The sequence below is a fragment of the Pholcus phalangioides genome, unplaced genomic scaffold, assembly GCF_987345545.1.
Source record: "Pholcus phalangioides strain wild (caught in Gottingen) unplaced genomic scaffold, Ppha-v1.0 ptg000003l_1, whole genome shotgun sequence".
Taxonomy (NCBI): Eukaryota; Metazoa; Arthropoda; class Arachnida; order Araneae; family Pholcidae; genus Pholcus; species Pholcus phalangioides.
The window spans coordinates 44,353,871-44,377,647 of NW_028301596.1; the positions used below are offsets into that span (position 1 = coordinate 44,353,871).

The 23,777-nt window shown below is 35.1% G+C and overlaps 1 protein-coding gene across 1 annotated transcript in view; it reads left to right on the forward strand.

The window, feature by feature from the left end:
- RnrL (Ribonucleoside diphosphate reductase large subunit) overlaps positions 1 to 23,777 on the forward strand; it is a 38,967-nt gene that overhangs the window by 11,532 nt on the left and 3,658 nt on the right. Inside the window, exons 8-17 of the mRNA XM_089248484.1 lie at positions 3,892 to 4,033; positions 4,301 to 4,384; positions 6,817 to 7,058; positions 9,402 to 9,603; positions 9,698 to 9,844; positions 12,088 to 12,309; positions 14,664 to 14,740; positions 14,950 to 15,085; positions 16,624 to 16,719; positions 16,908 to 17,096. Of these exons, the coding sequence (XP_089104610.1) occupies positions 3,892 to 4,033; positions 4,301 to 4,384; positions 6,817 to 7,058; positions 9,402 to 9,603; positions 9,698 to 9,844; positions 12,088 to 12,309; positions 14,664 to 14,740; positions 14,950 to 15,085; positions 16,624 to 16,719; positions 16,908 to 17,096 (1,537 nt within the window). The remainder of the gene's footprint in view (positions 1 to 3,891; positions 4,034 to 4,300; positions 4,385 to 6,816; positions 7,059 to 9,401; positions 9,604 to 9,697; positions 9,845 to 12,087; positions 12,310 to 14,663; positions 14,741 to 14,949; positions 15,086 to 16,623; positions 16,720 to 16,907; positions 17,097 to 23,777) is intronic.

Below are 23,777 nucleotides of genomic sequence, written 5' to 3' on the forward strand. Positions count from 1 at the left end.
TAGACATTCATTTTGAGTACCAATGGCATGATTTTTTGGCATATTATTTTACTTATTCTTCTAAATATGACGTGTTTAATATGAAGTTTGGCACATCTGTTTCAGGATGTCATAAAATGTGAAATTTCACATTTGTATAGCTGGCTCCCGAAATTCTACTGTATCTCCCAAATTTTCATCATGATTGTAAAAGATCTCTATTTTCAAGGGAAATATTATTCCTAAAATTTACCCGGAGAAAAAGGGAAAATTTTATTTTCAGTCCCTGAAATGACATCATAAGCTCAATGTAAATTGCCACCATTGCATTAAATCATAAATATTTTGTTTTCGGGGATGGGGCACAAAATTTGCCAAACAGCTAGTGTCAGTTTGGCAAAGGTATTTGCATCTGTTCTGACCATATGTCCTGTTTTGGACCCAGTGTTATTGTGATTTTATTTGAGAGTAGTAATGGCATGTGATTCAACCTACTGGTTGTTAACTTGGGACCAATCAGCGATGGTTTGAACAATGTCTTTTTGTTTTTTTGATAATTTGAAAAATACCTTCAATTTTACATTTTTCATTAAGGAAGAATCCCTTTTAGAGGGTTCGTACAGTCCTTGAAAATCCTTGAAAAAAAGTTCATTTTCAAGTCTTTAAAAGTCCTTGAAAAATCATTGCAGTCCTTGAAAAAAATAATCATTTTCCAAGTGCTTATAAGTGCTTGAAATTTTTTTGTCAATTTCTTCCATCAATTTTTGTCCCTTTTCAACTAAATCCCCTCTCTATACCCATATTCCACTGGGGCAAAAATGTTTAGAGCAATAATGATACAATGATTACATCACAATGCTCAAAACAGGACATATGATCACCCCATAGCTGCCAAGTCTCCCGAATTTTTCGGGAATCTCCCGAATTTTAGCTTCATCGCTCGACCTCCCGAAAAGTTCTTAAATCTCCCGAATTTTTACGAAAATCTCAAAAATCCCTAATTGTCCATAAAAATTCCCTACTTCATTAAAAAAAATCCCCGCTTATGAAAACAATCCCTAAGGAATTTCTTGTGGGGCATGAAGCCTCTTTTTTTTCCCTTTCGAAATGACGTCACACGTCGTAAATGGGGAAATTCCCTTTTTAAGGAAGTTTTACAAACCCTCTGATGGCAACAAGAAAGTTGTTTGTCTTATCGTGCAGGGAAATGGCTTAGCAGCCAATAGTCCTGGATAATAATCGAAGATTCTAGTGACGCGTATATGGTCAAAATTTCTTTTGTTGAAGTTACGTACGTGCGATATAAACAAAGCATGAATAATGATAAGCAAAAACATATTTAATCAATTTTAAAGATACTTATTCCGATGAATTTCCTTTCATCAAACGTTCCAGAAGAGGGCCTACTTTTCCTTTTTGTACAAGTTGTGTTACGGACATAAACATCGGTCATGGAAGGACTGCCATCATCACTCGTGAAGTGAAAAAAAAAACATCAAGCAAGTGTCACAAAAAGTCAGTGTTCTTCAAAAATTGACGGTGTTTTCCTTCATCTTCCGATGATTTTGGGGTCATTCGCGGAGAATGTTTGTTCACAGCGTTTCTGATTGAACACAATATTTATTTTTACATCATTGAAGTTTTGGCCTCCAATTTCACTTGTTTTTTGCGTAGGAATTTTATTCCCAAGGGTTTAACTTCCATGTGTGTAAAATCCCTATTTTAATTTGACTTCAGTAGGGAATTTATTCCCTATGCTTTAACTTTTATGTTTGGAAAATCCCTATTTTATTTGAAAAAATCCCTATTGTATTTATTAGGGAGTGGTTTTAGCATAAAATACGGGTTTGCGCGAAAATCTCCCGAATTTTCATTTTCAAAAGTTGGCAGCTATGTCACCCATAGCTGAGGTATTTCTATGCTTAAAAAGATGTTGCCTGAAATCTGGCAGTAAAACACTGTATTTAAGATATTGTTTCAAGATATTTTAAACTATTGAATTAAGGAATGTCAGTTGCATATATGTGGGCTGATCATATTTCCTCCATTGAACCTTATGGGGAATCACCTTAATTGTCACCAAAATGATGCCAAAGGTAAGCAAAGTTGGCGACTATTGCTAAAATTACCAAAAAAAAAAAAACCCAAAGGCAGAAAATGAATCACCATTGCATTGAAGCAGTAGATTAAAATCAGTTCTATGGGCAGACCTGCCAACTCTCCCGATTTAGGCGGGAGACTCTGGATTTTTCATCCTTCCTCCCGCTCTCTGGATTTTGGCATAAAATTAGATTTTACGTCGTGGCGTCAATAATTACCGTCGTCATTAGGGAAAACACCCGTAGAGGACAGCCGTAGTCATTTTCATCGAGCAGCCGTAAAAAAAGTCTTTGTGATTTAAGCAACTGGCAAAGACGCGACTTTGTTTTCGTAGCATTTATCAGGGGCATGACCTTCGTTACCGGAATTCCTGTATAATCGTTATTGTATTCCATTAAAAGCCGCGTGGTAAACGCGTTTTTTCGTCCGCAGCTTTGTAATTTGAATTTTTTAAATCGTTTCTTCTGATTAAACATCTTCAGAAAGAAAATATAAAACTTTAAGCTATATACAGCTAAATATAAAGCTTTTAAGAATTCATATACCAAAGATTATCAATCACTGATAGCATCCACGAAAGGAAACACATACTTTATTAACAGTATGTAGATGTGATTTCTCTATTTTGCATGGAAAGACTGGCATAGAATTATATTCTTCTCAGGGGCAATGCAGAACATGCCTTGGGAGGGGGGGAAGAATGTAACTTTTTCTTAATTTATTAAAAAAAAAATTTTATGAATTTTTTTTTTTGATCGAGTCTTATGAGTGTCGGGGGGTACCCCCCTCGGGAGAATCTCCGGATTTCAAAAGTTGGCATGTCTGCTATGGGGATAAATGTTAACATTACAATATTTAAAGTCATAATCACTAATAATACAATTCATAGGATTGGGAAAATAATTTTAATACTTAATTTCAGTAAAGAATAAAAATTTCAATAGGCTTTGTTGAAAATAATGGTACATTTTTCATGAAAAGTTGGAATGACCAAAATTACATGAAAATATGGGAATGTCCCAGGAAATACAGGTCATATAGTCACCCTAGATATAAAGCAAATTTCAATACTGTTTCAGACATAAAATGACATTCTGCTTAAATGTCATTTGCATTCTAAAACTACAATGGCTTTTTTTTAATGAAAGACCCCCTTCAGAACTTGACATTGTCTAGGGGCCTACTAGTTGAAATGAGCATTACAATCGTTTTAAAAAATTATATATCTTTAATAAATTAGCATTTCAAACTCAAAATTAAAAATGAGTAAATGTTGAATATAAATTTTAAAAAATGCAAGTAAAAAAATTTTTTTTTTCAAATCGAAACTTTTATCAACCACGATATGAATGTCCTTTGATTTTAAAATTTTGCCTGGTAAAGTGCTTGAATAGTCCTTGAATTTTTTTACTTTCAAAAAGTATGAACGATGCTTTTATATTTTTGTCGAATCCCTTTTTGTATTTTGAGGAATTTGGATCTGCACAAAAACCTCTGATTCTCATTCTCCAAGATTGGCAACTGTGCTATGGCACGAAAAGTTAAAATAAATCACTCCAGCATTCCCCCCTGGCTGCAAAACTCTTGGCCCATGCTTATAAAAGGGTTGAGCATTCTTGTTATAGAGCTTGAGAATGGTATGCAAAAACCATTATTTTGTGGTCGTGCACCGTAGGCAAAAGAGATGGCATTTGATATGTTGCTTCACATGTGGCTGAATGTGTATTTCATGTAGATGATCCTATGTTTTATCTGTTTGGTAACATTACATTCTCTCCAGTCTTTTTTTTTTTTGTTCTCTTTAATTTTTAGTTGTTTCCTGCTCACTATGTCTGATGACAGCATAGAAGGGATTTATGATACTTTGAAACGTTGTGCCATGATATCAAAATCAGCTGGGGGAATTGGACTCAATGTTCATTGCATCAGGGCTCGTGGAAGCTATATTGCCGGTGTATGTATTTTCTTGCTCTATGCTGTATCTAAATTAAATCGGTAAAAGTGAAACTTTAAAGCAAAACAAATGAAAAATGTTATGAAGTTTTTCTTTCGCTGCCATTCTTTGCTTGAACGTATCACCCATGGATAGTTTTGTATTTACCACCTATTAGTTAATTTTGTCAAGTTTCTGAGAAGTGAAATTTCAACTTTCGCGTTTCAATTGTGTTGTAGTTTTGCACCATTTTTTCCATATGACATGTAGGTTTTTTTTTTCCCTTAGACTAATGGGACATCAAATGGACTTGTTCCAATGTTAAGGGTGTACAATAATACAGCGAGATATGTGGATCAAGGAGGCAATAAGGTATATTTTAAAAATTATCTTTTTTCTAAGGACAATTGTGTACATTTGTGCTTCTGGCATGAGGGTGGACGATATAAGATAAATCGCAAAAAATCAAATTTGATAATACCAATCACCTAGATTTATTTTATTTGTTCTGTTCTTTTTGACATGATGAAAACGTAGGCTTTCATGGAACTAAAATTGTGTTCTTACGCTTCTTGTCCTTCAGCAAAAAAAATGCTGGTTTAAGTTTGTCAACACTATGACACAATCTGAAAATAGTGATGTGTATGTCATCTATGCTAATGGTAGCATGGGGCCATTATAGTTTACCCACAATGAAATCTTAAGTGCATATCATTTCGTGCTGAGTTGGCACACTCACCTGTATGTCAAAGGGGATATTGGTTCAATTCCCATCAGAGGTGTGTGCATTTTCTTTCCAAAAATCCATCTCCCCATTGTATCTAGTTTTATACTTTGTTCAAATAGCAGAGAGTAACATCACCTCTCCAAAAAAAACATGTCAGAGTCACTACTGTTGAACAGTGGAGCATCTATGCTTCTCATGAGATGTCTCACAAATGAAGACTGGTGAAATTTAATATTTACAAATTTAAAAAAAAAACCATTTACAGTGGATACTTAGAATGCACAAACATCACACATTATGAAGGCCGGCCACAACAGCACAATATTAATGGCCTTGACTAATAAACCACACATGCAACTCGTTCCTATTCCATTCCTCTGCGGAACTTCTAACGAATTGGTACATGTTGCAATGTTCTTGTTGTTAATCTAATGTGAAGCTTGTTTCTGTGTAATGCTTGTTGTAGTGCTGCCATCTGCCTCCTATTTTTCGAACTGTGAGTGAAATGTAATTGAAGATTTTGCAGTTGTAGGCCTGTTGCTCTCTGTGGCGAGACTTTTTAACAGGGAGATCAGCTTGCATTCGCACCTTGAAGAAAACCAAAATGGCCCTGACTGCCAGAAATTGCACGAGTTGTTATCTTGGATGGGAAAAGAATACAGTGTAAATAGGTCATTGTGAGAGATTCTAAAAAAATTGTGGCACCTTTTCTAGAGATCGAATCTAAACCTCAGTGATGTGAAAATAGAATCTGTGGGGCGAGAGACACAAACTGAAATTTTCAGTATTGTAAAATGTTGTGTGATGGAAAAATATCTTATTTAGTTATCTTAGTTATATAAAGATAACTAAATATACCATGTTACTCTTTATGTATGTTATATGTACAGTCAAACCTCTCTATCTTGAAACTGATAGGGCAGAAAAAAATTTCGTTTTCGAAAAAATGTTTGGACTTAAGTTCACCCAAGTTTTTTGGGTGAGAAAGGAAAAACACATAAAAAATGGCACAATTTTTTGATAAAAACTAAAAATACCATACCATACTATATAATTACTAAGTACTAATGAAGTTATTGGTCAAGTTACACAATGTTCAATCACACTATACAAATACATTGATATAAGTTTGATTTTTTTATTTTTTGTACAATTCAAATTTTATTTACATACTTTATTTAAAATAATCGTTAAGCTTGCATTAATGCATATTTTTTGCTCTTTAAACTTTACAAATTCATCTATACTAGCAAGAGTTGCAAATGTTTCAAGCCCTATCATCTTAGTTTGCTCCAGAAAATTGTGCAGCGTTTTTACAGCATTTGTTTAGCATTTTTCACACTACTACTTTTTTCTAATTTCTCTGGAGCATCTTTTGCTGTATTTTCGTCATCCAATTCGTCCATACATTCAGCAGTAATTTTGGTGGTATTCAAGGTGCTGAAAGTTCGTCGTAAACACTTTATTTCTACAAAATCGGAAAATGAAATTTCTAGCTTCAGGTGTTTTTAATAATGCCCTAATGTTCTGAAATTTCATCTTTATCATTGTTCTCAGAACCACTGAAATTAAAGTGAATCGCCAGATCTGATCCTACATCACTGAGGTGACTGATTCCAAATCCGCAGCTTTTTTGAAGCAATTCTAAATTGTCTGTTGGCTGACTTTCTGCCATGCTGAAAAAGCTGTCCATATGGTATTCACCCTCTGTCAATCATAGTATCCGTCTGTGATTGACAAGATCCATCAAACACAATGGGCTGTACGAATAATTATTTCTTATCAGTTTCTTTCACTTCCGAAGAAAAGCCACATTTTACTCGAAAGAAAAGAATTAGTGTTTTGTTTTTACTATCATTGGGCTTTTGGCCTTCGAGATAGTTTTTCAAAAATTTCTTCGAGACAGAAGTGAAAATGCATTGATTTAGCACTGTAAATGCAAGAATTATTTTTTGAGAAACTTTTCGAGAATAAGAGGTTTGACTATATATATATATATGATTTTAGCGAATAAAAACTTGATTCATTTAAATAGCCGATATTCAATGAAAAAAAACGTTTGTTTTTGTTTTCTTAGAGACCTGGTGCATTTGCAATATACCTGGAGCCGTGGCATGCTGATGTTTTGGATTTCCTTAATTTGAGGAAAAATACTGGTAAAGAAGAGCAGCGTGCCCGTGATCTGTTTTATGCTTTATGGATACCCGATCTCTTCATGAAGAGGGTTGAGAAAGATGAAATGTGGAGTCTGATGTGTCCCAATGAATCACCTGGTCTTGAAAACTGTTGGGGTGAAGAATTCGAGAAGCTTTATGAAAAGTATTTGCGCTATTACTCTGTTGCAAAAATATATATTCATAAATGTGCATTCCTAAAAATTGAATGGAAGCGTGAAAGTTGGTGTGCATGAGGAAGTATGCAAATGATGTGAATTTTGGGGGCGGAAAATGCTTTTTAAATTATAGCAACAAAAAGATGGTAATGCATAGTGAATCCATTCTTTGCAGCTTTACAGTCTGCTATTTGATATGACTAGAGACCATACAATTCCTATGTACCTTGATGGATACAGAATCTGATCTCAGCTTCTGCTAGACATGTGTAAATGTAAATGTTATTTTTTGAGATATCATGAGCTGTGTAAGACTCTGCAAATAATTTTGTATTGCATTGCTGCTTCTCCGATGGTTAGATTCTCTCAAAGTTTTTTGTCTGTATAGCAGAAGCCCCTAACTGCGAACATTCCCTCTAAACTGCACACAAAAAGTGAAAGTGTTGCTATGGGTTCTCAGACTGTATGCTGCTCCCTGAGAATTTTTTAAAAGAGATTCTGCATTAAACTGTTCTGTGGAGGGCTGCAGGTAAGCGTTCATTTGGGAAATGGGTGCAGCTGGTGGAAAAAGTTTGATAACTCCTGCCCCATACAGTTTCCACCATGCAGAAGAAATTTACTAGACTCGTATCGCACGTTAGAGGGCACAACAAATGCCTTGTTTGTTGTCAACATACAACCGGATTACACACACACTTCAACTGAGTTTCTCTGTGTAAAATCTGTCAGACCAAGCAGGTTCTCCTTGGTAATGATATTACTACTAAACCGTACATGGTGCATCTTGTACACATTCCTCTTTGAAATTTCTAACTAATTGGCACATGCCGGAATGTGTGTTGTGAGTGAATGTGTGGTCTTAACGTATCGATGTTGCGCTTGTTTTGTGTTCACGCTGCCATCTGTCTTCCATTTTCTGAAGTAAAGATGGAAATGCTTGAATTTTCATGTTATGCCAGTATTGGGTTGTAGGTCTGCCTGCACTTTGTGGAGACTGGTAATGATACTACCTTCATCAAAAAATTTTACAATTCGCTCTACACAAAGTTGAACAAACTGCAAAAACATTCATGTATACAGTTAAAACTCCCAGAAACAAAAAATCCAACAGAAATTGCCCATTAGTGAGCATGTTAGTGCTTCCAAATGCTATAAGATGCACAGTTCTCATGCTTATACACAAGGTTGCTCAAAAAGTTCATTGAATGTGGTCCAATATTTAAATCCTGAAGCATGAAGGAGATCAGGAAATTGTCGGCTTTCTCGCAGATATTTAGTAAAAAAAATAACTTTTAAACTAACCATTGAATTTATTTAAAATTTCCCACGTTTATAAAATAAGGTTTTGTTTATAATATTATATTGTATTACGTAAAAATTTATACAATATTTTCTTTGGTAATTTTTTTTTCACTTTTAAAGCTGTCAAGAATCACTTATAAACACAGCCTCCTGGCTGTAACAAAGAACTGCTATACAGGGCATTTTAGATCCAAGGAGCTTAAACTTTTTACAATAATTATACAGGGTGTTAAGCACAATACAACGGAAGAACTTGTATACATAAAGTTTTACTACAAAATAGGGAAAGCAGCGATGGAGACCCATGAAATACAGATGAAACTGTACGGAACAGAAGCAGTGAATAAAAAATATGTTTACTACTGGTGATGGAAAGGAAACTGTTGATGCACTGCATTTGAGTCAATCATTAAGCAGAATACCAGAGATCATCGAACGAGTGTGACAGATGCTTGCAAATGATCTGCAGCTGACTTTAATAAGGATAGCGGAGATAAATTGGGGATTTGCAAGGCTTTGCAGACTTCTTTGTTTCCCCGGTTCAAGGGAGTCATGAAAGTATTACACTTTGTAGATGTATCAGACATCTAAGCAAGAGTGGCATCGTTGCTTAGGGCGATTCTAAAGAAATGTTTTGCTGAAAGTTTTCAGCAACTTTATAACCATTGTCCAAAGAGAATTGTAGCTAACCGAGATTACATTGAAGGCCAATAAAGGTATTTGGTATCTTCTGTTTCCTTTATTTTCTGAGACCATTCACTAAAGTTTTCGAGTGCACCTTGTAGAACGAGTCCATTAATGGCATTGGTACTGAAATTTGTATCCATTCATGTGGACTTCATTTGGCATGCATACCAAGTTACATGGCCATTGTTCTATTTATTGTGTTTTGTTCTGCGATGTGTGTTTGAATCCATGTAAATTATTCATCATTTGATAAAACAATCAATATGTGCTTATAATGTGTTGAGAGTGTATCACCATCATTCATTGCAGATCAGTTGATAGTTCTTTTGAAAATTTTCTAGATATGAGGCTGAGGGAAGGTACAGAGAACAAGTTAAGGCGCAAAAGGTTTGGTATGCAATAATTGAATCGCAAATAGAGACAGGAACCCCTTATATGCTGTACAAAGATGCTTGTAACAGGAAATCAAATCAGCAGAACCTAGGTACAATCAAGTGCAGCAACCTTTGCACAGAAATCGTTGAATACAGCTCACCAACAGAAGTAAGTCTTATGCTGTTTTAATTTATTTTTTTATTTGGATGTTGCTCTTATTTGTTTATTGTTGAATTACAATTATTTAATCTGTCTTGAATAGGTGGCTGTTTGTAACATTGCATCTATAGGTCTGAACCGTTTTGTTGATGATGGCAAGTATAACTTCGAAAAACTTCGGGAAGTGGCAAAAGTTGTTGCTCGTAACTTGAACAAGATAATTGATGTCAATTATTATCCTGTTGTAGAGGTAACTATTGAAGTTAGAATTATGTGGTAACAATTTATCTCGAGCTCATAGTTTTTGCTCCGAATTCTATTAATTTTTGGAATTTCTTGGTATGTAGGATTTTCATTTGTCTTCAAGGGAAAAATGAATTGCCAATAAAGGTGTTTGAAACCTTTCACATATTTCGTATTTCATTATAGATTCTTTTTTGGATTGTATGAAAATATCTGAATTCAATGTAGAAGTTAATCTGCAACTGAATTATATATCATGCACAGTATCGCTATATCTCATGTAAATCACTGAGTATAGTCTGAGTGTACAGTCGAACCCTGATTTAACGCCACTGCCCATCCCAAAGAATTTTGGTGTTATAACGGATCATGGTTAAAACAGTTATTTCAGAGAACCACTATTACATAAATTCACATGTTTATTACAAACTACTGTATCTTAGTATATTATTTTATTAATGTTACTCCATGAATAAAATAACCTTCATTTATACACATTTACAGACCTGCCAACTCTCCCGATTTAGGCGGGAGACTCCGGATTTTTTATCCTTCCTCCCGCTCTCCGGATTTTAGCAGAAAATTAGATTTTACACGAGCTTTCACGTTGCCGTGGCGTCAATGATTACCGTCGTCGTTAGGGAAAACACCCATAGAGGACAGCTGTGGTCATTTCTATCGAGCAGCCTTAAAAAAGTCTCTGTAACTGCATTTAAGCAACTGGCAAAGATGCGACTTCGTTTTCGGCGTTTATCAGCAATCATTTATCAGGGGCATGACCTTGGTAGCCGAAATTCCTGTATAATCGTTATTGTATGCCATTAACAGCTGTGCCGTAAACACGTTTTTTTCGTCGGCAGCTTTGTAATTTGAGTTTTTTTTCTAATTGTTTCTTCCGATTAAACGTGTTCAGAAAGAAAATATAAAATTTTAAGCTATAATAAAGGTGAAATATAAAGCTTTTAAGAGTTCATATACCCAAAATAGAATCACTGATAGCATTCACAAAAGGAAACACATATTTTATGAACAGTATGTAGATGTGATTTCTCTATTCTGCACGGAAAGACTGACATGGAATTATATTCTGTTCAGGGGCAATGCAGAACCTACCTTGGGGGAGGGGGGGAAGAAATGTAACCTTTTAATTGATTAAAAAAATTTTTTTTTTCGATTAAGTCTGTGAGTGTGTGGGGGGTTCCCCTCGGGAGAATCTCCGGATTTCAAAAATTGGCACGTCTGCATTTAATTTTAAGTTGAGAAAACTGATAAAGCTGTAAACACTGAAATTAGTTGAATATTTCTATATATGAAACTTGACAAAAACATACCACTGAAATTATTGCAATTCTGCATAAATTTAGCACCATTTTATGAGTGAAAAATCAAAATAAACAACGGGAAATAATGGTAGCATGGCTTTTAGTCCGTACACATTGGTTTTTTAATAAAAATTTTCTGTTTTTTCAGATATTGAAAGAACTCTTGAACATGATTGAATGGCACAAATCGAGGAATATGATTTCCTAATGGCCAGGAGGGGGGGGGGCACAGGTGGGATCTGAATCAGAGGGGCTCTCAAATTTATCCTTCAACATTACAAGGATGCTCTAAAATGTGTCCTTGTCCCAGCTGACCATCTAGTTGCAGTCCTGTTAATGCCACTCGAAGTGTCATGACTAGCGAGTAAAAAATATATGAATTAGAAAAACTTGGCAACGTTGAACAAGCTGGTGCAGTACGCCCATTGTACACTTTCTCCTTATCAATGAATCCATTTCTTTGAATAGGTTGGTTGTTTATCTTTTAGGTCCCAATACACATTCAGGTATTCATGAGAAATGTGCTTTCTAGACCTCCTGACCACACCATTATTTTTTAACTCTTTTGCTCTAAACTTATGTTGACCCACAATAACAGTGGAAGGGGAAAAAATGAAACATAAATCCTTGACACTCCCTTGGAGAAGAAAATACAAAATGATGGGAGAAGAAATGTGTAAATTCTCAGAAAATGACTTTGTATATATCTAAACAATAGTTGGCGTTTTAAGGAGTTAGCACTAAAACAGGTTTTTTACATTATAATTCCTATATGGAAGAGTTGTTCACTGAAAATATGTGGCACTGCAACAAGGTTTGTCAACTTTCTAAGTTTATCTGAAATTTTCTTTATCTTTTACGAGTGTACAGTTACGGTTGATGAAATATTATGGTGTGCTTGACTGAAATATGTTATCATTCCCTGCAGGCTTACAATTCAAATAAGAGGCATCGTCCCATTGGGATAGGTGTTCAAGGACTTGCAGACACTTTCATTCTCTTGAGGTACCCATTTGACAGCGAAGAAGCTCAGAAACTCAATCGACAAATATTTGAAACAATTTATTACGCTGCTCTTGAAGCCAGCTGTGAATTAGCGGAGAAAGATGGACCTTATGAGACGTATGAAGGTTCTCCAGCCTCTAAAGGGGTTTGTAGTTTGTTTAGAATTTCTGTTCGTTGAAATTTACTGATTAAAAGATTTGTTCTACATACTTTATTGCATAATATGTATATGTTGTGGAAATTTTACTTCAATACGTTTAATACAGTTAAATCTCATTTTAAAAACTTTTTTTTCTTTATCCCAATGATGCATAATCTCTGCCGGCATGGAAAATGTGGGTTCTATTGATTCCCCCCTCTGAACAGTAACATAATTTCCTATGCAAATGTGAATTTTGCTACTTTATGAGGAAATCTTAGTAAAATCTGCATTACATATAAATTTTATTCGTAAATAACGAAATGAATCAATGATAAAGGTTGGCCTCGTTTTTGTAGAAAAAAATGCCAATTTTTCTACTTGGATCTACATACCATCTGTGAAAAATTATGGTTGTGTCAGAGAAAATTCTGAGTTACAAAGGAAGAATTTTTTTTTTTTGGAAGAGTCCCCACTGGGAAACCATTGGGGGGAGTTCTTTCCCTCAGTCATGTGTTTGTGCATTCTGATATAATTTCAAAATGCAGACTGATTATATTCAGGAAAATGTGCTTTCTTAAAATTAAGTGATACGGTTAATTATGAGTTACATGCAGGGCATTTTTTTATTGATAATAAATAAGTATTCTGCTCATGCAAAGTATGGTATACAGAGGTGTCAACTGCTATGGATAGTCCACAGTTTGTTCGGCTGCACTCAATTACAGAGTTATGGAAGATAACCTCAATACACTACGAAAACCACTGTTTCTTCTGATTTTTTTTTTCAAAGAAAAATTGAGCTCTTTGGGTTTTTTGCATATAATTTTTTTTTTGAAATAGTGTCAACCCATATGGAATATATATACATGTGATATATTCACCCCCAACCAGAGAACCTTAATAAGATAATATGGGCGCATCAGCTCTGGTGTAATGGCAAATTCGTGTACTCGTGATAAAATGGGAGAATTTGAGAGAAGACAAACACCCTTGGGTCGGTGATTGAATTTACATATTGCTTGCCATTAAGATTGTTGCAACATTACGTTTGGGCCAAATTAAAAGGAATACAGTAACAAGTTCACAATCCAGCCGGCACCAGAGCATGACGATAAAGTAAATAATATAGTGTCTAATCTAGGGATTTCTGAAAAGTATTTTGAGGAATATAATGTGTAACCTAGTGTACGCAAAAGGGGGGGGGGGGGTTGAGGTTCTAATTCTCTTCCTCCTTTCCCCCCCCCCCCCCCCCAAGATTATAGTTTATTTTGCAGGAAAAAACTTAAACCCCCTTGAGAAGAAAAAAAAATTGAACCCCACTCCTTGAGAAAATTCTGCGTATGCCTGTGCATGTAACCTATTCTCTGAAGTGGCCATTATTTTAACACTGGTTCCCACATCTGATAAAGGTAGTCCTGGATTTCAGAGATCAAAAACAACGTATTTCAGGACCAATCAACAGAGAATTTTAATGAGTGAAGGCGAATTTTTCATTCTGTATTTTTATTGCGTTTATCTGCCTTATCTTTTAGCACCAAAGCATGGAAAGTTGAAAAAAAAATTGAAGAAAAAGATGAAAAAAAAAATGCAGTATGAATCTTATGATGGTTTTGACATTTGTATGCAACTTTCCCTCAATTTTTTTTTACTTGCGTCAATCTGCTTCTTCTGTACACAGTAAGGAAAGCAATACATAGCAATAATGTATGTGGTAGTTTTGTATGAGCTTGGTGCATTTTCAGCATACGCAACCATGCTCCCAGAGCTTGTTCTTGAGAATGTTTCACAGTAGGCGCTCTGTGATACAAAAAAAGGCACTGGTATGCCCATAGGGTTGCCAGGGAAGGTCTCCCCCCCCCCCCCCATGAAAGCTCAACGTTCATCTCGTTACTTCATGCCAATTTTGGCATGGCTGGGCTTCAGCCTTTGGTTCTATATGCTCAATGTTATTCAAGCGTTAGCTTTTGTTCGTTTGAATTTTCTGTTTTATGTATATTTGTTAAATATCTTCTCCCTCAAGCCAGAATTATGCTATAAAAGTTTTATAAAACTTGAAAGATACAACCAATAATCATATCAGCTGCATTCGACAAATGTAATCAATAGGTTTATTGGTTGCTTTATTCAAGTTTTGTAAAAGATCTTTTATCAAACACTTTTGTAGTCTAATCCCAGCCTTACACTTGATTAAATACAGCCATTGAATTGTAAACATCTATATATATCATAATCTATATCAAGATTTTTTTTATGCTGCCTCCAAACATTTCAAGTTAATGATTTTATATCTCAAGATATGTGAAAAAAATTCATTATTTCACCTTTTTTTTAAATATAAAAATAAATATATTTTTTAGATATTGCAGTATGATATGTGGAATGTGACTCCATCAGACTTGTGGGATTGGACTGAGCTCAAAGCCAAAATTGCCAAGTAATTAAACTTATCACATATGCCAGAAACAGCATATACATTGTAATATGATTTATATTTCAATTGGAAATATATATATATATATAATTTTTTGCAATCATGTTCGCTCATATTTAACCAATATTATCAAATTTTTTTTATATTTGTTTTTCCAAGTTCATAACTCATTTTAAGTTGTATCTAATATAGTTTTTTCTTTATCTCACTAGACATGGACTGAGGAACAGTCTTCTCATAGCTCCCATGCCTACCGCATCTACAGCTCAAATACTTGGAAACAATGAATCTTTTGAACCTTATACTAGTAATATATATTCCAGACAAACTAGTTCAGGCACCTTCCAGGTAATTTTTTAAGAAAAGCCTGTTTAGATCTTTTATACTCACATCTTTCAACCCTTTTTACTATAATCAGCCTTCACAAAAGAATATTTAGTCATCACAAATAATTTCGCGACACCATCAATGTCTTGGAATATATATTTTACGTCAGTTATATTTCTTTAAATCTATCCTTCGATTCAATGGTCAATTTTCATTATCTTTAAATATGTCTCGATCTTCAAATAGACTAAATAATTTGTATTCACTATCATTAGTTCATGAAACAGCCTGGAAAGAAACTTTTACTTATGCCAGTCCAAAATTCCACAATACTTAACCACCAGAAATTACTCGCAATACCAAATGACCACTCTTTAAAAAACGTATCAAACAATACTCTCTTAACCTCACTTTGATGGTATAGAATTTTTTTTTAACGTTTTTCTATTGCTCATGTAATTTTTTTTCTAGCTTAATAGTTGAATACTTAGAAAAAAAATATTTGAATTTAGTTACATTCGGCATATCATGTTTTAATTTTTTTCTAATGTACCAAATGTTTTATTTGATGCAATATGTGAATTTGTTTCTAAATTACATTTCTGTCTCCATCAGTTTCATATGTATTCAGTATTATATCTTTTTTTTTTTTGTTAATTACTTTTGTGGTCCATACTAATTTAATTAGCATTTACCACAATGGGTGATCTTCCTTGACCCCCTTTCGTAAATATTTGTTTAAGTCCATTTGAGTTCGCGAAAATGGACTTATTCTTTGGTCCTAAATAATATGCTATTCTGTTAAATGTCTTTCCCATTTACTAACTTTTGATTTTACGAACTAGTTTTTCACGCACTTACAGGTTTAGAGATGAGCATCGGCTGTAGTTTAATTTTAAAAGTTCAGTTTCCTCACAAAGAAAGTAAAAATTATTTGCCTTTTTACCATGCGGGAAATAAGTACAGGGTGGGTAAAAGTCTAGAAACTTGAAACTTCATAAAAACTGGAAAAATAACAAATAAAAAATAGTTTGCAGGGTTAGCATTGCTAGGTCACAGGAATTGTTTAAGAAAGGGAAAAAAACAGTCGATAGATGGTACTGGTACGAGCGACTTTGGTGGAAATATGCAAATGAGAGACGATTATAAGAACTTGCGCTCGTAATCCACGACCAGTTCACCGTTGTAAACTGTGTGTGGGGACCTGCTGCACTCTGCTGTTGCTGGATTTGTGACTCATCTGCAATGTGTTATCCCCTGTAGTGGTGGTCATGTGGAACACATACTGCTGTAATAAATGATTTGGAGGCATTTTCTGTTTTTTTGTTCGTTATTTGTGTATCTTTCCTTTGACTTGTGTACCTTAGTGCCACATATCGGCTGGTTTTTTTTTTCTTTCTTAAAAAAACTCCAGTGACCTAGGGATGCTAATCCTGCAAACCATAATTTCTTGTATGAGCATAAAGATTTGTCATTTTATGGTTTTTTAATGTATTCATGTCATCTGTTTTCGTTTTATTGTGAGAGATGTTCATAGAAAGTTTTTCTTAATTTTCCAGGTGGTGAATCATCATCTTCTAAAGGATCTGACTGACATAGGTGTTTGGAATGATGACATGAAAAATAGGCTCATAGCAAGCAACGGGTCTATTCAGGTAGCCCTTGCTTTTGATAGATTTAATTTTCTACTTGAAATAATATATTATTGAATTCAAAATGCTTCATTGAACATTTTCTTCATTCTTTAAGAATGGCATTAAAGTGAAACCATGGTGTGTATTATTTGTTCCTCGTAGAGCATATGTATATTTTTAACATTGTTTGTGCATGTATTATACCTTAGAATTTGGAGGGCATACCTGAAGATTTGAAAAACTTGTATCGCACAGTTTGGGAAATACCGCAGAAAGTTATCCTGAACATGGCTGCAGACAGAGGAGCTTACATTGACCAAAGCCAGTCTATGAATGTACATATTGCTGAACCAAATTACGGAAAGCTCACTAGCATGCATTTCTATGGATGGCGATTGGTAAGAGTTCTAGATTTCTCTCAGCCATTCACGTGATATATATACAATTAAATCACTTTATTCCATCAAATTGTTAGAGAAATATGTATATTTTTTAATAAATAAAAAAAAAAGTTTAGAATTAAATAAAAACTTGATTATCTAGAACGAAACGATGAACCTCTCTGCTAATTGTACTTCATACAGATGAAAGTACACAATTAGTGGAGAGGATGATTTCGTTCTATCGCAATCTGGAGGCTAATTTCGCTATGAGCTGCTGCTGAGTTAGGAAGCTGTCTATTGCACAGTCCTGTTCATCGTAAAGGAACAGAGTGTTCTTAGGGAAGAAATGTCTGTCCTCTCTAGTTTAATGGTAGAATGCGCCCGGAAAGTTTTGAGGTTGGTGGTTTGATTCCCCACCAAGGAATGTGACTTTTTCTTTCCAATTGCCTTTGCTTGGTATCCAGTGATATGTATTTTGTACCTTGATTATCTATTGTAATTGGGATGAACGTGCATTAGTAAATAAAAAAATTTCCTAACTTAAGTATAATTCATACCTAATTTACACTAGATTTAAAAAACAAACGTAGATAGAAGAAATTGAGCACATACAAAAGTAATGTCTTTGCGACTCCAATAGACATCTACTTTTCCAGGAAGCCTACAGGGGTGATATCTTCTGTGTTTACACAGGCAAAAAAAAAGAAAATTACCATTTTTTCATCTGCCGATTTGAACCAAGTATATTGCAATGTTATAGGATTTTCTATTTGTATGAAGACACAAAGGGGTTTATATACCCAGGGGTGGAAAATCTGTCGCAATTGCTACAAGCTGCTACCATTTCGGACGTCTGCTACATTTTGCTACAATTTCTGGTAGTTTTTTACATTTTGTTACAAAACACCGAAATTCTTCAATTTTGTCATCTTGCACCAAAAACAAAATTTTCCCTTAAGAAACTTTGAAGTTGCATCACAATAGAAGCTGGGTTTTCGATAACATTATTTGTCCTTCCTGCAGTTTGATTTTTTTTTTGGGCCACAAATAGAATTAGCTTGAGGCTCCCACCCCAGGTACCCAGGCGTGTAAAAACCACTACATTCCAACAATGTATAAAATAGAGCTAAACCATGCAAATTCACGCTCATTTGCAGAACAATGAAAAAAAAAAACCTTCAATCAGTTTTCACCTTTTTTTTGCGATAAAAAGCTTACTCCTTTAATTTATTCGTTCCTTATGTTAGTTATTTTTAAAATTACATCCATTTCCCCTGACTGACTGACTACTTGACAAACTTGACGAAACATTCGTGTATCCTTTAACAGAACGGAAAAGTTCGTGAAAGAATGTATTACACTGGAAAAACAGCAACGATGAATCAGTCTTCACTATCAGGAGTTGTGATGCAAAATCATTCTATTAAATTTCTAATAGTTTAATCATTATTCTATAGTTTTTATTTCTATAGTTTAAATAAAAAATAATTCAAGTCTCTCTATGAAGAGATTGCATTTTTTCGGCCTGAAATATACTGTGAAATTGAATTTTCTGGATGGTATGCTGAAACATATTTGGAAAGAAAGGTGATTTGTCTCCCCCGGGAATCAAACCAGGGTCCCCTTGCATATTGGGCAAGTGAGCTAACCAATACACCAGAGACACACTTTTTCAATTCCTTATAACACACATTAGTAGAGTGAAGCGCTGAGTGGAGACATAGCAACCTCCCTTAACTACAGCAATTTTTGCATGAAGATATGGTATTTTTTCGGTCCGAAATATACTGTGAACTTTAATTTTCGATTCCCGGAGAAGACAAATCACTTTTCTTCCAAATATCAGTTTCGGAATAACATCCAGAAAATTCAATTAAGTCTATACTTTCAATCCCTCTTAAGTTTCCTAGAATTTCTAATAAATATTCTAAGAATGACCCAGCAAAACAAGTTATCTCAAAGTATGATCAAGAGAGCACTCAAAAAGAAACACTTATTTTAAATATGAAATGGGTAAATTCTGATAAAAGAAGCAATATAAAATGTTCAAAAATGCTTGAAACTGAAGAGAACAAAAGCACAACTTAGACTTGCATCAACGGCAAAAACAAAAAATAATTACTTTTCTAATGAGTGTCAAGTCTCTCCTGTAGTAATTTTTTTTAAAATTAGTAATTACCAAGTTTACAAGCTAAATCTAAAAGCACTTATTTTCAAATTATTTTTGAAATCTGAAACGCCATATGTTAAAATTTGTTGATATTGCAGAGAAAGTAAAAATATAAATATCAAGAAGTGTCAAAATTTTTTGATTGGAAAAAAAAATTATTTCTTCTAGAGGAAATATTTATGTATTTCGTACCTTGGAAAACACCCCCCTTCTTCTGAGCTGAGATAACGCTTGTTATTGAAGTAAAAAGTAATCCCGTGTACGCTACAGCATATATAAAAACTGTGCATTTTATTTACTACAAAATTTTAAAGTGCTACAAAAATCAAATTTCCGTTTTCCACCCCCTGTAAGAGGGATAACATATTTCCTCATTCTGTTAAATGCAATGAATTTGGAGTATAATTTCCATAATTCTGTGGCCGAAACAGTGCAGTCTTATTACATGGACCCACAGAGGCACGGCTAGGAGACCTTGTGAAAGTGAAATCTGGATCAAATTTTTGAAAGTGAGCATGTTTATTTGTGGGCAGGCATATCTAGTCAGGTAGCCTCAGAAAAATCACTTTGCTTGAGTGCCACAATGCTTTTAAGACAGCCCTAAGCCGAAACGAATAGCTTGCAATGAATGATCTTTTCAGTGTATGGATGCACCTATAATTTTCTTCTATTTCACCTTTTATAGTGAGATAATAGTGTAGGAATAATAATTATTTATAATATGATAGGTGCCAATGCTTCCGATTTACCCGGAAGCCTTTTAGTCTAATCAAAATCTTCCAGTTAGAAACTAGATTCTTCAGAATTTTTGTATCTGTAAGAGAAAACCCTAAAAATCCTTAAATTGTGCTTTGCAAAAATTAAAAATCCCCAAAGACACTGCCCGAGTCCTTACAGTATCAAAGTGGCCATGTTTTCTCGAGAAAATATTACCAATTGTCACCAAATATACCAAAACTGAGCAAAATTTCTATTGCTGAAATCTTAAAAAAGATCACCAATTGTGGGAAATTAAGTGCTACTGCTGTAGATCACAATGAATCAGAATAAATTACACTGAAACAATATAATGCGACAAATATTCCTAGTGATAATAATCTGCTTGATTTCAGTAAAAAATGAAAAGTAATCTTTATCGAAAATACAGAAAGAAAAGGGATACTTTTTTTATAAGAAAAATAGATCGGGAGGAGTGAAATTACAGGAAAATATGGAAATGTCCTGACAAATAGCTCATGGTCAAACTGATAAATACCAATTTTTTTTCTTATTTGTATTGCATATTTTCTTTGGCAGCGAAATGTTTCGTCTTGGGCAAACCAGTTTTTATATCTGGAAATTGGCACCTATGTAATATATTAATATCTTCATTGCTGCTGAAATCGCTAGAAATTTGGTTTTATCTTTTTTCCGGGTTCGCACATCCTTACAAACTCCTTAAAAACTCCTAACTTTTCATTTCCCTCTGGAAGGGCCCTTATAACTCCTTACTTTTTGCAGCCACGCCTGAAAAAGTCTTTTTTTTTTTTTTCTCTGAAGGGATGATCTTTTTTAGAATAGGCGTTCCCCACGGTGATGAATAGCATTGCCTAAAAAAATAAGAGGAAGCTTCCCCCCAATATAAAGAGGAAGAAAAGATTTTAAAAAAACGCTCTCTCCCTTTATAATAGGAAATGTGAAAGCAGGGGATGGGATTGGAATATCCAATGGTTGTGCATACCTGCCAACCGTTACGATTTTGTCGTATTTAGTAAATTAATACGATTATGCGCTTTTGCTTCTAAAAATGTGATTTTTTTACCGAATCGCTAGTTTTGACGTGTTTTCCTGCCTATGTCGCAAATTGGTCAGCGTTGGAAATCGATGGTCCGTAGAACGACATCACTCCGCTGAACCAGTAGCCGAAAATTCCCCCATGCCCAGTGGTGAGAAAGTTTTTACTTATGTGGCGAAACGATGTCTCGAACCTCCTATATTACGCAGTATACTGAGTGCAGACCTCGCAGCTTTCCTATTTATCCTACTATTTTCCTACTTTCGCCGCAATCGTCTTCTTTTTTACCACAATTCTCTCCTACTGTTCCTATTTTATCCCTCCTTCCTATTTGCTTACAGCCAATATCTCACTACGAAAATTCCGAGAAACCGCAAAATGTCACTGCTTTCCGCAGTTTTTTTGACATGTTTTATTCACATTACAACTCGCTACTGAAAAAGAAAGGAAAAAAAATTTCGAGTAAGGGACGACGACAAGCGTATCTTTTCGCCGCCGCGCCTTAAAATGCTAAAAACTGAAGTCCAGTGGGGAAAGCGAATCTGTTTCGCAGATTGGTTGCCGTAAATAAAAAGGCAAAAAAAAAAAAAAAGAAGAGGTACAGGCTCTATCCACACACAAGATTCCATGAGAGAGAATGGGTTTATCTCTCCTGGGATCCCGTAACGAGCATTCATCCCTGAAGCCAGGTTTTCCTAGGAGTAGGCTTTTTGCGCCGCGTGAACCTAACTGGATCATTTCGTGTCGGCAGAAATGAGTTACATAATGGCGTTACGCATTTGCGTTTTCCAAGCGTGGCGCATCGGCTCAGGATGGCTATATAGTATATGACCCTGGCGTCATCTACTCTATCGGCTGCATGCTCCGGTTTAAAGGGAAGAGACACAACACGAAAATGAAGGGAAGATCGCTGAAACGCACGGCACACGACGCTTAACTCACTAGAAGCAGTCTGCCAATCACGCCCGATGTAAAGCGCTGTCGTGAGCCGTATTGCGATCTATAGGAAAACAGTCTTACTGCTTTTCATATTGATGAATAGACGGCGTGTAGCGCTGGGTGATTCACGTTGCGCGCTGCATAGAAAACCTGCTAGTAAAACCCGGCTTTTACAAGTGACAGCCCGAGCCACGTCTGGTTTTACAGGAGGGGAGGGGGGAGGACGAGCCGATCAGCCGCTATAGCTGAACCCACTTTTTTTAACCTTTTAACCTTCTGAAAATAACTTTCGGGTATCTTTATGTTAGGGGTCATTCAAGTATTACGTCAGCATGGATGGGGGATTTTCGATTTGCTGACGTGGAGGGGGGGGGGGTTGGATGATTCTTACGTCATCAACCACCCTTTATAAAAAATATGAAATATTCTTAATGGCGCCTTACTCGGTGCGCGAAAAACGAGTAAAACTTTTCACTAGTTTGTGGGCACCTGAACTAACATTCTCCCTATTGAGTCCCCTACAGAGCCACTCTAGTGATCTCCCAAATACTTAGCGGATCCAAATGCTCTGGAGCTGTGCCGCACGTCATATAAGTGATCTGTGATTATGCCGCAGATCATTGCATTTTGAATTGGGTTGCTGTATTTTTGAAATATGACATCCATATTTTTATGGGCATCTTTTTCTTAGCCACCTCGTTGGACATTTTGCCTGTTGTGGCGTTGTATTTGTATCTCTCTCTGGCAGAAGTGGCTCAAGCAAGATAAAAACAAAATTTATTGCAAACTCAATACATCACTTCCGATTTCGTTAAATCATTTTAATACTATATACTACCGCAACTCTCTCTCTTCTTTCTTACTACACTTCTCAATACCTAATCTTGATCATCATGCTCTGTTACTGTTCAAATTTGTGTTCTCTTGTCGCTTGTTACTCATGCGTACAGTCACGGCATATCTCTTTCTTTTCAGCTGAAATTGCTACCCCTCATACCCTTTATTCTGAAAGTTGAAGTCTTGGAAACATTGAAAAAGAAATTAAATGAAAATCAATTCACATGTGGGCTTCTTTTGTTTTTCTGTGGGCTTCTTTTATTTATTTTTTTTCAGAGGGGGCGTGGCCCCATGACACCTTAAAAACTCCTTACTTTTCATTTTGAAAATTTTATATGAGCCCTGAAGAGTTGCTGCAAATATAAATAATTTTGTAAGAAAAATCTGTTGGCTGTGGTTTTTATTTTGAATAATTGGAGGGAGAATGAATATCACTTTTAGAATTTTTAGAATTTATGTGATGCTGTTATGAGTTATATTTTTGACTAACACTTGAAGGTTTTAGAACACTTTGGTGATGACAGAAAGCATGTATGTGGATTGATTATTTTATGAATTCTTATGATGTCGGGTAACAAATCAAAACTTGTAATTTTTGAACCACTTCTATATATATATTTTTGAGAAGAGGGAAAGTTTGTTTGCAAATTCAAAATAAATTTGCATATGTGCCCCGCCCTTTTTTTTTTGCTGTAAAACTTGTAAGTTATGAAGTTTGCCATGACTCCTTAAAAACTGCTTGAAACTCCTTAAAAAGTCCTTAAAAACTCCTTACTTTTCATTTTGAAAATTTTGTATGAACCCTGTTTTTTCTATCTCGGTTTATGAAGTACAGGAAAATAAGGTGAACTAAACACCGTCGTATTTACTCATTTTCCCAGGCTTTCAGATTTTGTTTAGTAGCATCATGCGAGGAAGAACTGGCAACTCGACTCTCAAGTTGAGGGTACTCAAGATCAATTTGAGTATTCCTGTG